The following is a 17,280-nucleotide window of genomic DNA, read 5'->3' on the forward strand; positions in this document are numbered from 1 at the left end:
TGTGGACCATATGAATGGCCTCTGCAAACCTCAGAGCCCCTCAGACTTCCAGCCAGGTTTGACCAGCCGGAGATCAGAGGAGAGAGAAGGGGTCAAGGGATTTGTTCCTTCCTGCTCCCTCCCTCCCTGCCTGACCTGCTCCTGGTAGTGCCTGGTTCCTTTCCTACATCCCCAGCTACTGCTGACGACGCCTCTCTCCTCTCTCACCACTCCCTCCTGTGCTCCAGTCACTGGGGGTCTCAACTGCACTGGTAGGTTCCCTTAGCCCCACCTACCCCTATGTAAATACCCCTTCATTAAACTCGCCCCAACCTTACCCCTTGTGGGGTGCCATATGCTTCCTGCCAGGACCATAGCTGACACATACCTTTGGGGTGCCAAGAATCCTGACCAGGCTGGGTGTGGTGGCTTACACCTGTAATCTGAGCACTTTGGGAGGTCAAGGTGGGAGGATCACTTGAGCCCAGGAGTTTGAGACCAGATTGGGCAACATAGTGAGACCCCTGTCTCTAAACAACAACAACAAAAAATTAAAAATAGTCAGGCATGGTGGTGTGCACCTGTGATGCCAGCTGCTCAGAAGGCTGAGATGGGAGGATCGCTTAAGCCTGGGAGTTCGAGGCTGCAGTGAGCCGTGATCACACCACTGCACTCCAGTCTGGGCAAGAGAAGGAGACCCTGACTCAAAACAAACAAACGTAAATACTCCAGGCCAAATGACAGTTTTCCTATGCCTGCTATTGTGCTTATATTGAGTTATTTTCTTTTTGAGACAGTCCCACTCTGTCACCCAGGTGGTAGTGCAGGGGCACAATCACAGCTCACTACAGCCTCGACCTCCTAGGCTCAAGAGACACTCCCACCTCAGCCTCCCGAAGGGGACTCCAAGTGTGCAGCACAGCTGGCTATGTTTTTCTTTTTCTTTTTCTTTCTTTTTTAGAAGGAGTTTCGCTCTTGTTACCCAGGCTGGAGTGCAATGGCACAATCTTGGCTCACTGCAACCTCCGCCTCCTGGGTTCAAGCAATTCTCCTGCCTCAGCCTCCCAAGTAGCTGGGATTACAGGCATGCACCACCATGCCCAGCTAATTTTTGTTTTTGTTTTTGTTTTGAGACGGAGTTTCGCTCTTGTTACCCAGGCTGGAGTGCAATGGCGCGATCTCGGCTCACCGCAACCTCCGCCTCCTGGGCTCAGGCAATTCCCCTGCCTCAGCCTCCTGAGTAGCTGGGATTACAGGCTCGTGCCACCATGCCCAGCTAATTTTTTGTATCTTTAGTAGAGACGGGGTTTCACCATGTTGACCAGGATGGTCTCGATCTCTCGACCTCGTGATCCACCCCGCCTCAGCCTCCCAAAGTGCTGGGATTACAGGCTTGAGCCACCGCGCCCGGCTAACTTTTGTATTTTTAGTAGAGACGGGGTTTCACCTTGTTGACCAGGATGGTCTCGATCTCTTGACCTCGTGATCCACCTGCCTCGGCCTCCCAAAGTGCTGGGATTACAGGCGTGAGCCACCGCGCCCAGCCTTTCATTTTTACTTTCTGTAGCAATGGGGTTCTTGCTATGTTGTCCAGGCTGATCTCAAACTTCTGGGCTCCAATGATTCTCCCACCCTCAGCCTCCCAAATAGCTGGGACTATAGGCAAGTGCTCTTATGCCCGCTTTTTACCATTTATGCATTCTTCTCCCGTAACAATCACAGGTGAAACACATTTCCTGAGAGTAAGACTTTAACTTGGCTGGATGCAGTGGTTCATTATGGGCCAGTAATCTCAGCAAATTGGGAGGCCGAGGTAGAAGGATTGTTTGAGCCCAAGAGTTCAAGCCCAGGGGAGATCCCCGTCTCTACAGAAATACAGAAATTAGCTAGGCATGGTGGGGTGCACCTGTGGTCCCTGCTACATGCTTGCCAGTACCTGTAGTGCTGGAGACGATGAGGTGAAAGGATCGCTTGAGGTCAGGAGCTGGAGGTTGCAGTGAGCTGAGATCACAACACTGCACTCCAGCCTCGGCAACAGACCCTGTCTTAAAAATAAACAAATAGGCCAGGCACAGTGGCTCATGCCTGTAATTCCAGCACTTTGGGAAGCTGAGGTGGGTGGATCACCTGAGGTCAGGAGTTTGAGACCAGCCTGGCCAACATGGCGAAACCCCATCTCTACTAAAAATACAAAAATTAGCCAGGTGTGGTGCTGTGCGCCTGTAATCTCAGCTCCTCAGGAGGCTGAGGCAGGAGAATGGCTTGAACCCAGGAGGCAGAGTTGCAGTGAGCTGAGATTGCGCCACTGCACTCCAGCCTGGGTAACAGAGAAAGACTCTGTCTCAAAAAAAAAAAGGAAGGAATGCACTCTGGAACATGATAAAACTATATGAGTTAGCAATACCTGCATGCAGAAACCCATAGGTAAGTGGCTCTCAGATTTATGACAAAATGACACTGCAGTTCAGTAGGGAAAGGATAAATTAATTAATGGAGCTGAGTCAACTGGACATCTGTATGGGGGAAGACAGCAAACTGACCTGCACTGTACACAATAATACACACGAATAAATTTCATTCAGCTTACAAATCTAAATGTAAAAGGACTACAATAAGACTTTTAGGCCGGGCACAGTGGCTCATGCCTATAATTCCAGCACTTTGGGAGGCTGAGGCAGGGGGATCACTTGAAGTCAAGAGTTTCAGACAAGCTTGGGCAACATGGCAAAGCCCTGTCTCTACTAAAAATACAAAAAGTTAGCCGGGCATGGTGGCCCATGCCTGTGATCCCAGTTCCTCAGGTTGAGGCTGCAGTGATCAGAGACTGAGCCACTGCACTCTAGCCTGGACAACAGAGTGCGATCTTGTAGAGAGAGAGAGAGAAGAAGGAAGGGAGGGAGGGAGGGAGGAAAGAAGGAAGAAGGAAAAATCTGTTCATCAAAGGCCCCATTAAGCCAGTGAAAAGATAAGCCACAGAGTGGGTGAAAACATTCACAACACATATGTCTGCCTAAGTGCTTATATTCCTGCAAAACCATCAGGAAGAGGCAGACAAAGTAATGAGAAAATGGACAAAAGACAAGAGACTGGGCGCAGTGGCTCACACCTGTAATCCAAACACTCTGGGAGGCTGAGCCCAGGAGGACTGGCTGAGCCCAGGAGTCGGAGACCAGCCTGAGCAACACAGTGAGACCTCATCTCAATTAACAAAACAAATACATATATACATGTAAATAAAAGATATACACTTACTCAGGCTGGGTGCGGTGACTCAGGCCTGCAATCCCAGCACTTTGGGAGGCGGGCAGATTACCTGAGGTCAGGAGTTCGAGACCAGCCTAGCCAACATGGTGAAGCCTTGTCTCTACTAAAAATACAAAAATTAGCCAGGTGTAGTGGTGAACACCTGTAATCCCCGCCGGTCAGGAGGCTGAGGCAGGAGAATCACCTGAATCCGGGAGGCAGAGATTGCAGTGAGCCAAGATTGCACCACTGTGCTCCAGCCTGGGCAACAGAGCAAGACTCCGTCTCAAAAAAAAAAAAAAAAAAAGGCCGGGCGCGGTGGCTCAAGCCTGTAATCCCAGCACTTTGGGAGGCCGAGGCGGGTGAATCACGAGGTCGAGAGATCGAGACCAACCTGGTCAACAGGGTGAAACCCCGTCTCTACTAAAAATACAAAAAATTAGCTGGGCATGGTGGCGCGTGCCTGTAATCCCAGCTACTCAGGAGGCTGAGGCAGGAGAATTGCCTGAACCCAGGAGGCGGAGGTTGCGGTGAGCCGAGATCGCACCATTGCACTCCAGCCTGGGTAACAAGAGTGAAACTCCGTCTCAAAAACAAAAAAAAAAAACAAAACAAAAGGCCGGGCGCGGTGGCTCAAGCCTGTAATCCCAGCACTTTGGGAGGCCAAGGCGGGTGGATCACAAGGTCAAGAGATCGAGACCATCCTGGTCAACATGGTGAAACCCCGTCTCTACTAAAAATACAAAAAAAATAGCTGGGCATGGTGGTGCATGCCTGTAATCCCAGCTACTCAGGAGGCTGAGGCAGGAGAATTGCCTGAACCCAGGAGGCGGAGGTTGCGGTGAGCCGAGATCGCGCCATTGCACTCCAGCCTGGGTAACAAGAGCGAAACTCCGTCTCAAAAACAAAACAAAACAAAACAAAACAAAACAAAACAAAAAACAAAAAACAAAGATATACACTTACTGTATGATTGGACAGCTTCACTCCTGGGTGGGTGTAAACCGCCAGAAACAAGTGCTTAGGCCCACCGGAATTATGAAATAGAAACTCAAGAACACCACCGTTTACTTTATGTATGTATTTATTTATTTAAGACAGAGTCTCACTCTGTCACCCAGGCTAGAGTCCAGTGGCACAATCTCAGCTCACTGCAACATCCACCTCCTGAGTTCAAGCAATTCTCCCCCCTCAGCATCCCGAGTAGCTGGGATTACAGACACATATCACTATACTCAGCAGACTTTTCTGGACTTTTAGTAGAGATGGGGTCTTGCTATATTGCCCAGGCTGATCTTGAACTCCTGGCTTCAAGTAATCTGCCTGCCTTGGCCTCCCAACGCGCTGGGATTACAGGTGTGAGCCACTGCACCCAGCCTAACACCACCATTTATGGTAGTCACAAACCAGCAGTAACCCAAACACTCATTGACAGGCAAATGGATAAACAGAGTGTGGTACATTCATACCACGGAACACTGTACAGCAAGGAGAAGGAACAACCCACGAGCACAGGGAGACACGGACAAATCTCCCACAAGCATAATGTTGAGTGAATAAAGGCAGACACAGAACAGCAATGCATTCTTCCATTTACATAAAGTTAAAACACCAGCAAATAAAGCTGAGCTGTCAGAAGAGAGAACACCTTTCGACTACAGTGATAGGGAGGTGGCCTGAGGATGCTTTCCTGGGGCTGTCATATGTCACATTCTGTTTGTTTGCTTTTTAGAGATGGGATCTCATTCTGTTGCCCAGGCTGGAGGGCAGGGGCACCTTCTTAGGTCACTGCAGCCTCGAACTCCTGGGCTCAAGTAATCTTCCCACCTCAGCCTTCTGAGTAGCTAGGACTACAGGCTCGTCCTACCACACCCAGTGAATTAAAAAAATTTTTTTTTTTTTCTGTGGAGAGATGGGGTCTCTCTATGTTGCCCAGGCTGGTCTTGAACTCCTGGCCTCAAGTGATCATCACACCTTACTTTCCCAACACACTCAGATTACAGGCATGAGTCACCATACCCCATTGTATATTCTGTCTTTTTTTTTTTTTTAACAAAATTATAATAGGGAATGCTTCACGAATTTGCATGTCACCCTTGCACAGGGGCCATGCTAATCTTCTCTGTATCATTCCAATTTTAGCATATATGCTGCTGAATCGAGCACTATTCTGCTTTTTAATATGGGTGCTGGTTACAAGAGAGTGCTCGTTTGTGGAAATACTGGCATGATTTATCTGCCATTCATGCATGAACCACTTTAATAATAAAAAGTTAAATATATATATATATATGCTTACTCATTAGCAATGCAATTATCCCCACACAAAGGAAAGGATTCACATTAAAACTATCTGAATGGAGTCAGAAGTGGTGGCCTCCCAACAGGAAGGTTGAGATGGGAGGATTGCTTGGGTCCAGGAGTTCAAGACCAGCCTGGTCAACATAGCAAGACCCCGTCTCTATTTAAAAAACAAAACAGCCGGGCGCGGTGGCTCAAGCCTGTAATCCCAGCACTTTGGGAGGCCGAGGCGGGTGGATCACAAGGTCGAGAGATCGAGACCATCCTGGTCGACAGGGTGAAACCCCGTCTCTACTAAAAATACAAAAAGTTAGCTGGGCATGGTGGCGCGTGCCTATAATCCCACCTACTCAGGGGGCTGAGGCAGGAGAATTGCCTGAACCCAGGAGGCGGAGGTTGCGGTGAGCCGAGATCGCGCCATTGCACTCCAGCCTGGGTAACAAGAGCGAAACTCCGTCTCAAAAAAAACAAAAAACAAAAAACAAAAAACAAAACAAAAACAAGGCTGGGCACGGTGGCTCACGCCTGTAATCCCAGCACTTTGGGAGGCCGAGGCGGGTAGATCACGAGGTCAAGAAATCAAGACCATCCTGGCCAACACAGTGAAATCCCATCTCTACTAAAATACAAAAATTAGCCGGGCATGGTGGTGCATGCCTGTAGTCCCAGTTACTCAGGAGGCTGAGGCAAGAGAATCGCTTGAACCCAGAAGGTGGAGGTTGCAGTGAGCCGAGATCGCACCACTGCACTCCAGCCTGGTGCCTGGCGAAAGATCCAGATTCTGTCTCAAAAAAAAGAAGAAACAATCTCAATGGTTGCCTGCAGGGGAGACAAAATTGATTTGAGATATGGGAATAAAAGAGAATTAACAAATACAAGGAGAAAGGCCTCACACAGATCAATGGCAATTTTGAGCCACAAACTGCGGAGGGTGACTAGGAGAACACATTGAATATGGGTCCAAACAATTTTTTTCTTTCTTTCTTTCTTTCTTTTTCTTTCTTTCCTTTCTTCCTTCTTTCTTTCTTTTTTCTTTTCTTTTCTTTTTTTTTTTTTTGAGATGGAGTTTCGCTCTTGTCACCCAGGCTGGAGTGCAATGGCGCGATCTCGGCTCACCGAAACCTCCGCCTCCTGGGTTCAGGCAATTCTCCTGCCTCAGCCTCCTGAGTAGCTGGGATTACAGGCACGTGCCACCAAGCCCAGCTAATTTTTTGTATTTTTAGTAGAGATGGGGTTTCACCATGTTGACCAGGATGGTCTCGATCTCCTGACCTCGTGATCCACCTGCCTCGGCCTCCCAAAGTGCTGGGATTACAGGTGTGAGCCACCGTGCCCGGCCTTCTTTCTTTCTTTCATTCATTCTCTCTCTCTCTCTCTCTCTTTCTTTGTTTCTCTCTTTTCTTTTTTCCTTTTTTTTTTTTTTTTTTTTTTGAGACGGAGTCTCAAAATAAAGAGAGAGTCTCACTCTGTCACCCAGGCTGGAGTGCAATGGCACGATCTCAGATCACTGCAACCTCCTCCTCCTGGGTTCACGAGATTCTCCTGCCTGGATTACAGGCACACACCACCACACCTGGCTAATTTTTTGTATTTTTTTGTAATTTTAGTAGAGAGGGGGGTTTCACTACATTGGCCAGACTGGTCTCGAACTTCTGACCTCGTGATCCACCCGCCTCCATCTCCCAAAGTGCTGGGATTACAGGCGTGAACCACCGTGCCCAGCTTGCAATTTTCTTCAATGTTGAAAAAATGGATAGAGACAGGGTGTCACTATGTTGCCCGGGTTGGTCTCAAACTCCTGGGCTCAACTGATACTCCCATCTCAGCCTCCCACAGTGCTAGGATGGATGACAGGTGACCTGGTAGGTCGAGGATGCAGTGAGCCGTCATCACACCATCGCACTCCAGCCTCGGTGACAGATCGAGAAAACCGTATAGGCCAGGCGTGGTGGCTCACGCCTGTAATCCCAGCACTTTGGGAGGCCACGGAGGGAGGATCACTTGAGTCCAGGAGTTCAAGATCAGCCTGGGCAACATAGCAAGACCCTGTCTCTACAAAAATAAGAAAAATAAGAAAATTAGCCAGGCATGGTGGCACATGCCTATAGTCTCAGCTACTCTAGAGGCTAAAGTGGGAGGATCACTCAAGCCCAGAAGTTGAAGACTGCAGTGAGCTATGACTGTATCACCACACTCCAGCTTGGGCAGCAATCTAAATAATAATAATAATTAAAAATTCTAAAGCTGGGAGTGGTGATACAGGTCTGTAAGCCCAGCTACTCAGAAGGCTGAGTTGAGACCAGGAGTTTGAGACCTGTCTGAACAACATGGGAAGACCCCCTCCTCCAAAAAAACAAACACAAACTGAAAACAAACTCACTTACACTAAAGTAGTAAATTCTAGAATTCTAATTTGATATGTTCCTACCTTTTTAAGATTCTAAGACTCTGAAAATATGATTGTAAGTTTCCACGAGTGTATGTTTTCATCAGTCTAGGTTTCTAGATCACACAAAGCTGGCAAGCCATCAGCTGAATCTGGTTCATACTTTGTGGCACATACAGATTTCTCTCTCTCTCTTTTTTTTTTTTTTTTTTTTGAGATGGAGTTTTGCTCTTGTGACCCAAGCTGGAGTACAATGGCACCATCTCAGCTCACTGCAGCCTCTACCTCCTGGGTTCAAGCAATTCTCCTGCCTCAGCCTCCTGAGTACCTGAGATTACAGGCACATGCCACCATGCCCAGCTAATTTTTGTATTTTTAATAGAGACAGGGTTTTGCCATGCTGACCAGGCTGGTCTCAAACTCCCAACCTCCGGTGATCTGCTTGTCTCAGCCTCTTAAAGTGCTGGGATAACAGATGTGAGCCACTGTGTCCAGCCAGATTTCTTATTTTTTTGAGACAGGGTCTCATTCTGTTACCTAGGCTGGAGTGCAGTGGTGTGATCTCCACTCACTGCAACCTCCACTTCCTGGGTTCAGGAGATTCTCCCACCTCAGCCTCCGAAATAGCTGGGACTACAGGTGTGCACCACCACACCTGGCTAATTTTTATATTTTTAGTAGAGACAGGGTTTCACCATGTTGGCCAGGCTGATCTCGAACTCCTGGGCTCAAGCGATCTGCCTGCTTTGGTCTCTCAAAGTGCTGGGATTACAGGTGTGAGCCATTGTGCCTGGCCCCAGATTTGTTTTAATTGAGAAATTCCCGACAAATATCAGAGCTAGTAACTTTGGGCCTGTGTTTCCTGATGGCTGGAGCTAGTGACTGCTCTCCAGTTGACCATGGTCCCCAGTCCACTCACTTTTTTGTGTCACTTGCTTCCCCAGAAGCCTTGGAGTTGGACACCTCTGCTTGATATCTTACAAAGTTCCAAAAAGGCTGGGAGTGGTGGCTCACGCCTATAATCCTAGCACTTTGGGAGGCTGAGGTGGGCGGATCATGAGGTCAGGAGTTCAAGACCAGCCTGGCCAACATGGTGAAACCCTGTCTGTACTAAAAATACAAAATTCAGGCAGGCGTAGTGATACGGGGCAGGAGAATCACTTGAACCTGAGAGGCAGGGGTTGCAGTGAGCAGAGATCGCGCCACTGCACTCCAGCCTGGGTGACAGAGTGAGACTCCATCTCAAAAAAAAATTTTTTTTAATTAAAAAATAAAGTTCCAGGCCGGGCGCGGTGGCTCAAGCCTGTAATCCCAGCACTTTGGGAGGCCGAGGCGGGTGGATCACGAGGTCGAGAGATCGAGACCATCCTGGTCAACATGGTGAAACCCCGTCTCTACTAAAAATACAAAAAATTAGCTGGGCATGGCGGCACGTGCCTGTAATCCCAGCTACTCAGGAGGCTGAGGCAGGAGAATTGCCTGAACCCAGGAGGAGGAGGTTGCGGTGAGCCGAGATCGCGCCATTGCACTCCAGCCTGGGTAACAAGAGCGAAACTCCGTCTCAAAAAAAAAAAAATAAAATAAAAAAAAATAAAAATAAAAAAATAAAGTTCCGCCGGGCGCGGTGGCTCAAGCCTGTAATCCCAGCACTTTGGGAGGCCGAGGCGGGTGGATCACGAGGTCAAGAGTTCGAGACCATCCTGGTCGACATGGTGAAACCCCGTCTCTACTAAAAATACAAAAAATTAGCTGGGCATGGTGGCGTGTGTCTGTAATCCCAGCTACTCAGGAGGCTGAGGCAGGAGAATTGCCTGAGCCCAGGAGGCGGAGGTCGCGGTGAGCCGAGATCATGCCATTGCACTCCAGCCTGGGTAACAAGAGCGAAACTCCGTCTCAAAAAAAATAAATAAATAAAAATAAAAATAAAGTTCCAAAAATCTTAGTATCAGAGATCCTGTGATTATAAACTGCTGAGTTACTAAAGTTTTAAAATTCTGAGGGAACTGATTCTGATCTTTGGTTTTAAGAATTCATGATTATGATCATCTATATTTTATGATTCTAGTACTCCGTGTTTCTAAGATGTTAAGGTCTGAAGGGTAAAAGTGCCGGGGTGTCATGTTTTAAAGGCTTATGATTATGAAGTTACATATCTTTGAGGCTCCTCAGGGTCTCTGTCAGTTTTAATGCTGATGATCAAACACTTCTAAGGTTCCAACCCCTTTGAATACTAAGTACTAAGGTTCAAGGGTCTGCAATTCTGAAGGTCTAAGGTCTTTCTATAACTGTAAAGTTCTATGATCTTTGCTAATATTGTTCTGATACATCACAATAGGGTGACCTCTAGGCACTGTGGCTCACCCCTGTAATCAAACCACTTTGAGAGACTGAGGTGGGAGGATTGTTTGAGCCCAGGAGTTCCAGACTAGCCTGGGCAACATAACAAGACCCCATCTTAAAAATTGAGATGGTGTTTCGTTCTTGTTGCTTAGGCTGGAGTGAAAAGGCGTGATCTCAGTTCCCTGTAACCTCCATCTCCTGGGTTCAAGTGATTCTCCTGCCTCAGCCTCCCAAATAGCTGGGACTACAACACCCGGCTAAGTGTTTTTGTATTTTTAGTAGAGACAGGGTTTCACTATGTTGGCCAAGCTGGTCTCAAACTCTTGAGCTCAAGCAATCTGTCCACCTCTGCCTCTCAAAGTGCTGGGATTACAGGTGTGAGCCACTGTGTCTGGCCAAAGGTCTTCATTTCGAAAGGTCTAAGAATCTCTGAGTACCACATTTCAAGTTCCTAGGATCTGATGGCTCTGCATTTTGGGATTTTTTTTTTTTTTCTCAGACCCCAACTCCCCCTGCCCACTTTTTTTTTTTTTTTTTTTTTTTTGCATTTCGGGATTCTAAGGGAATATGCTTACAAAGTCCTACCTTTCTGGGACTGTACATTTCTAAATTTCTTTTTTTTTTTTTTTTTTTTGAGACGGAGTTTCGCTCTTGTTACCCAGGCTGGAGTGCAATGGCGCAATCTCGGCTCACTGCAACCTCCGCCTCCTGGGTTCAGGCAATTCTCCTGCCTCAGCCTCCTGAGTAGCTGGGATTACAGGCACGTGCCACCATGCCCAGCTAATTTTTTTGTATTTTTAGTAGAGACGGGGTTTTACCATGTTGACCAGGATGGCCTTGATCTCTTGACCTCGTGATCCACCCGCCTCGGCCTCCCAAAGTGCTGGGATTACAGGCTTGAGCCACCGCGCCCAGCGCATTTCTAAGTTTCTAAGGCTCCACGGCCCCCACACAGCAGTCACAAGCCACATGTGGCTATTTAAATTTAATTAAAATTGGGCCCGATGCAGTGGCTCACACCTGAAATCCCAGCACTTTGGAAGGCCAAGGCAGGTGGATCACTTAAGGTCAGAAGTTTGAGACCAGCCTGGCAAACACAGTGAAACCCTGTCTCTACTAAAAATACAAGAAGAAAATTAGCTGGGTGCGGTGGTGCACACCTGTAGTCCCAGCTATTCGGGAGGCCGAGGTGGGAAGATGGCTTGAACAGTGAGGTGGAGATTGCAGTGAACCAAGATCACACCACGGCACCCCAGCCTGGGCAACACAGCAAGACTCCGTCTCGGAAATTATAAAAATAAATTCGGTTAAAACCAAATAAAATTTAAAACTCAGTCTGTCACATAGCACTAACAACATTTCGAGTGCTCAAAAGCCACACAGACTAGTGATTATTATATTGGACATCACGGATATAGACTATTTCCGCCGCCATTGACAGTTCTGTTGGACAGGGTTGGTCTCTCTTCCCACCCTCCCAGCCACCAAGGTTCTTGGGTACCTTTCCCCCTTCCCCCTCCTCCTCATCCCACCCCAGCCCTCCCCCAGGTACCTGCCAAGGCCTTGATCCGGGAGCACTCAAAGAGCGAGGCGGCTGCGGTGGAGGCGGCCAGCTGCTCCCGCTCCCAGCCCCGATCCGGACTCTCCCAGTGGGCGGCAGGGTTGTTGTTGTTAGGGGCAGGCAGGCCCTCCATGTTGTCCACCTCCCCTGGTACCTGCGCCATCGGGGAAAGTGAGGCCTGGACATGGGGAGAGATGGGTTAGGTCTAGGATCAGGTCCCATTTCTAACAGTGACTGTCATTGAGTCCTGTCCCCTCTCTTGTCCTCAGTTTCTCTGTCTTTAAAGTGGCCATAATAATAACGATAGGGCCTCGGCACAGTGGCTTATGCCTGTAATCCCAGCACTTTGGGAGGCAGAGGTAGGAGAATAGCTTGAGCCCAGGGGTTAGAGACCAGCCTGGGTAAAATTGCGAAATTTCATCTCTACAAAAATGAAAATAAGCCAGGCGCAGTAGTTCAGGCCTGTAATTCCAACATTTTGGGAGGCTGAGAAGGGCGGATTGCTTGAGCCCAGGACTTCGAGACAAGCCCAGACAACATGGTGAAACCCTGTCTCTACAAAAAAATACAAAAATTAGTCAGGCGCAGTGGCTCACACCTGTAATCCCAACATTTTGGGAGGCCAAGGCAGGCAGATCATCTGAGGTTGGGAGTTCAAGACCAGCCTGACCAACATGGAGAAACTCCATCTCTATTGAAAATACAAAATTAGCTGGGCATGGTGGCACATGCCTGTAATCCCAGCTGCTTGGGAGGCTGAGGCAGGAGAATCACTTGAACCCAGGAAGCGGAGTTTCCGGTGAGCCAAGATTTCACCACTGCACTCCAGCCTGGGCAACAAGAGTGAAACTCCATCGCAAAAAAAAAAAAAAAAAAAAAAAAAAAAAAAAAATATATATATATATATATATATATATATATATATATACACACACACACAAAAATTAGCTGGATGTGGTCGCACGTGCCTATAATCCCAGCTACTCGGAAGGCTGAGGTGTGAGGATGGCTTGAGCCCGAGAGATGGAGGTTGCAGTGAGCCGAGACTGTGCCACTGCACTCCAGTCTGGGCAGCAAAGCCAGTACCTGTCTTGAGAAAAACAAAAAAGTTGGCCAGGCGCGGTAGCTCATGCCTGTAATCCCAGCACTTTGGGAGGCCGAGGGGAGTGAATCACCTGAGGTCAGGAGTTCAAGACCAGCCTGGCCATCATGGTGAAACCCCATCTTTAAAAATAAATATATAAATAAAATTAAAAATTAAAAAATAAAAAAACAAAAAAGTTAGCTGAGTGTGGTGGCTGCCACCTGTAATCCCAGCTGCTTAGGAGGCTGAGGCATGAGGATGACTTGAGCCCAAAAAGTCAAAGCTACAGTGATCTGTGATAGCACCACTGCACTCCAAACTGGGCAATATAGTGAAACCTATTTCTTTGTTTTTCTTTTTTTAGAGATGGGGTTTCTCCATGTTGGCCAGGCTGGTCTCTCGAACTCCTGACCTCAGGTGATCCGCCCACCTCGGCCTCCCAAAGTGCTGGGATTACAGGCATGAGCCACCACACCCAGCCTTTATTTATTTATTTATTTATTTATTTTTAACTTTTTTTTGTTTTTTGAGACTTATTTCTTAATAATAATAATATTCACCCTCACCACTTCACAGGATGTGGTAAAACACATGGCTTAGCCCCTGGCACATATTAAGGGCTCAGCAAATTGTCACTGTTATTATTAGAACAATAGAGTTCTGTAACGCAGTAATAACAATAATGAAAAGATACTGAACACTTGCACTGTGGGCAGTACTTCATCTACATTCTCTTATTATTTGCACAAATTTAATTCCCTAACGGCTGGCCATTACTACACCTGTTTTACAGAGGAGGAAACTGAGGCACAGAGGAGTTGACCTACTTTTCCAAGGTTACACAGCTAGTAAGTAGCTAGGATTTAAACATAGGTCATAGGGCTGGGCACAGTGGCTCACGCCTGTAATCCCAGCACTTTGGGAGGCTGAGGCGGGCGGATCACGAAGTCAAGAGATCCAGACTATCCTGGCCAACATGGTGAAACCCCGTCTCTACTAAAAATAGAAAAAAATTAGCCTGGTGTGGTGGTGCATGCCTGTAGTCCCACTTACTTGGGAGGCTGAGGCAGGAGAATCGCTTGAAACTGGAAAATGGAAGTTGCAGTGAGCCGGGATCGTGCCTCTGTACTCCAGCCTGGCAAAAGAGCAAGATTCCGTCTCAAAAAAAAAAAAAAAAAGAAAAGAAAAGAAAAGAAAAATTAGCTGAGTGTGGTGGTGTGCACCTGTAATTCCAGGTACTCAGGGGGCTGAGGCAAGAGAATCACTTGAATCCGGGAGGCGGAGGCTGCAGTGAGCCAAGATCATGCCGATGCACTCCAGCCTGGCTGACAGAGCAAGACTCCGTCTCGAAAAAACAACAATAAAAATCTAGGTGATAGAATGTTTGCACTGATGGCCATAATTCTTCACCCTTGTAGCCACACCCTTTGCCATGTAACTCTCTTCAGTGTCCTCCTACTGCTACGGTAGGATACAGCGGGCGCATGCCCTACCCATTGACTCTAGCCATATGATTTGCTTTGGCCAGCAGAATTAGGTGGAAGTGCTGCTGTGCCAGTTCTGAGCCTGGGACTCAGGAGACTGCGTGTTTCTACTCTACTGTTGCCATGAGAAAAACACACCTGGGCCAGACTATGTGCAAGGCTCTAGTCATTCTAACCAAGGCCACCTAAGGTTGCCAACACCACCCTCAACTTTGACCCCAGCAGAGACCAGAAGAACGGCCCAGCTGAGTCCAACCTAAATTGCTGAGCTCAGACTCAACAGCTAAGTAAAGGTTCTGTGTTTTGTGTTTTGTGTTTTTTGTTTTTTGAGACAGTCTTGCTCTGTCACCCAGGCTGGAGTGCAACAGTACAATCTTTGCTCACTGCAACCCCTGCCACCCGAGTTCGAGCGATTCTCGTGCCTCAGCCTCCCGAATAGCTGGGACCACAGGCACGTGGCACCATGCCCAGCTAACTTGTATTTTTAGTAGAGATAGGGTTTCACCACACTGGCCAGGCTGGTCTCAGACTCTTGGCCTCCAGTGATTCGGTTGGGCATGGTGGCTCACGCCTGTAATCCCAGAGCACATTGGGAGGCCAAGGCGGGTGGATCGCCTGAGGACAGGAGTTCCAGATCAGCCTGGCCAACTTGGTGGAACCCTGTCTCTACTAAAAATACAAAAATTAGCTGGGTGTGGTGTCAGGCACCTGTAATCCCAGCTACTTGGGAGGCTGAGGCAGGAGAATGGCTTGAACCTGGGAGGTGGAGGCTGCAGTGAGCCGAGATCAGGCCATTGCACTCCAGCCTGGGCAACAGCATGAAATCCATCTTAAAGGGGGGAAAAAAGACACCGAGTTTGGGGTGGCTTTGTATACAGCATTATTGCAGCAATAGCTAACTGTCACATTGCCTGACCCCAGAGCTATGCTCTTGAACACCGCTATATTGTTCTTTTTTTTTTTTTTTTTTGAGGCGGAGTTTCGCTCTTGTTACCCAGGCTGGAGTGCAGTGGCGCGATCTCGGCTCACTGCAACCTCTGCCTCCTGGGTTCAGGCAATTCTCCTGCCTCAGCCTCCTGAGTAGCTGGGATTACAGGCACGTGCCACCATGCCCAGCTAATTTTTTGTATTTTTTTTAGTAGAGACGGGGTTTCACCATGTTGACCAGGATGGTCTCGATCTCCTGACCTCGTGATCCACCCGCCTCGGCCTCCCAAAGTGCTGGGATTACAGGCTTGAGCCACCGCGCCCGGCCCTTTTTTTTTTTAATGTTTATTTTTTGGTGCCGTGACTCAGATTTGAACCGAAGTTGCTGTGGGCACAATGCAGAGTACTAACTACTATATGGTCACAGCCTATATTGTCCATTTAAAGGGGAATAAAAGAAAATTAAAAAAGAAGAAAATAAACTTAAAGTTGGGGGCAGGCACAGTGGCTCATACCTGTAATACCAGCAGTTTGGGTGGCCGAGTTGGGCTGATCACTTGAGGTCAGGAGTTTGAGACCAGCCTGGCCAACATGGTGAAACTCTACCTCTACTAAAAATACAAAAATTAGCTGGGCAGAGTGAGACTCCATCTCAAAAATAAATAAATAAATAAATAAATAATAAAAATAATAGCTGGGCGTGGTGGTGCATGCCTTTAATGCCAGCTACTTGGGAGACTGAGGCAGAAGAATTGCTTAAACCCGGGAGGCAGAGGTTGCAGTGAGCCAAGATCATGCCATTGCACTCCAGCCTGGGCAACAAGAGCGAAACTCCATCTAAAATAAAAAATAAAATAAAAATAAAAGTAAAAAACAAATAAAAAATAATTTTGAAAATGATAAAATTTAAAGGGGTGAGTGACATTAGATGTATCTCCTCTACCTTCTGGGCCCCCAGGCCTGATTCTAAGACTAACAAGGGAGGAAGTTAGGAGATCAATGTTCTCAAAAGACCCAGATAATTGCCAACCCACTGAATTCTAGGAAGGGAGGGTCTGGGTCTTGGTCAATAAAGTGAGTAGAGTAGAATTTGTCCCTTAGGGGGACACACTAAAATCCTTTTTTTTTTTTTTTCCTGAGACAAGGTATTGCTCTATCACCCAGGCTGGAAAGCAGTGACACAATCATGCTCCCTGCAGCCTCCAACTCCTGTGCTCAACCAATTCTCCCACCTCAGCCTTCTGAGTAGCTGGGACTAGAGACAAGCTCCACCATACGCAGCTAATTTTGGTATTTTTTGTAGACATGGGGTCTTGCTGTGTTGCTCAGGATGGTCTCAAACCTCTGGGCTCAAGATATCTGTTCACCTCAACCTCCCAACGTGCTGGGATTACAGATGTGAGCCACTGTGCTCAATCCCAAATCCATTTTTGTTTTTCCCTCCTTCCATGGAAAAGTGAAAGTAAGCACACAGCTGACTATCACCTGTGTGACTGTGGCTGGACCACCTCCATTCTCTCTCTTTTTTTTTTTTTAAAGATGGGGTTTCACAATGATGGCCAGGCTGGTCTTGAACTCCTGACCTCAGGTGATCCACCCACCTCGGTCTCTCAAAGTGCTAGGATTACAGGCATGAGCCACTGTGCCCAGCAGTTCCACTCTTTTTCATCTGCAAAATAGTAATGACAGCCCAGCATGGTGGCTCAAGCCAGTAATCTCAGCACTTTGGGAGGCCAAGGCAGGTGGATCACCTGAGGCCAGGACGAAAAACCATCTCTACTAAAAAAAAAACAAAAAACAAAAATTAGCCAGGCCTAGTGGTGCGTGTCTGTAGTCCCAGCAACTCGGGAGGCTAAAGCAGGAAAATCGCTTGAACCTGTGGGGTGGAGGTTGCAATAAACGGAGATCAGGCCACTGCACTCCAGCCTGAACAACCGAGTAAGACTACGTCACCAAAAAAATTTAAAAAAAGGTA

General features: G+C 47.7%; 1 protein-coding gene and 1 non-coding gene across 4 annotated transcripts in view; both read right to left on the bottom strand.

The window, feature by feature from the left end:
* SPTBN4 (spectrin beta, non-erythrocytic 4) overlaps positions 1 to 17,280 on the bottom strand; it is a 109,094-nt gene that overhangs the window by 89,390 nt on the left and 2,424 nt on the right. For 2 of the 3 annotated variants that reach the window (XM_074386329.1, XM_039465848.2), the window contains exon 2: positions 11,802 to 11,988. In XM_074386329.1, coding sequence (XP_074242430.1) covers positions 11,802 to 11,973 — 172 coding nt within the window. In that variant the 5' untranslated portion in view covers positions 11,974 to 11,988. Of the gene's footprint in view, positions 1 to 11,801; positions 11,989 to 13,947; positions 14,030 to 17,280 lie in introns of all 3 variants that reach the window. The other variant, XM_074386328.1, reaches the window with a different exon arrangement.
* On the bottom strand, positions 5,282 to 5,388 carry LOC120362841 (U6 spliceosomal RNA). Its single transcript, XR_005578642.1, has one exon. It is a non-coding gene; the product is annotated as a U6 spliceosomal RNA (small nuclear RNA).

Source organism: Saimiri boliviensis, chromosome 14 (genome assembly GCF_048565385.1).
Source record: "Saimiri boliviensis isolate mSaiBol1 chromosome 14, mSaiBol1.pri, whole genome shotgun sequence".
Taxonomy (NCBI): domain Eukaryota; kingdom Metazoa; phylum Chordata; class Mammalia; order Primates; family Cebidae; genus Saimiri; species Saimiri boliviensis.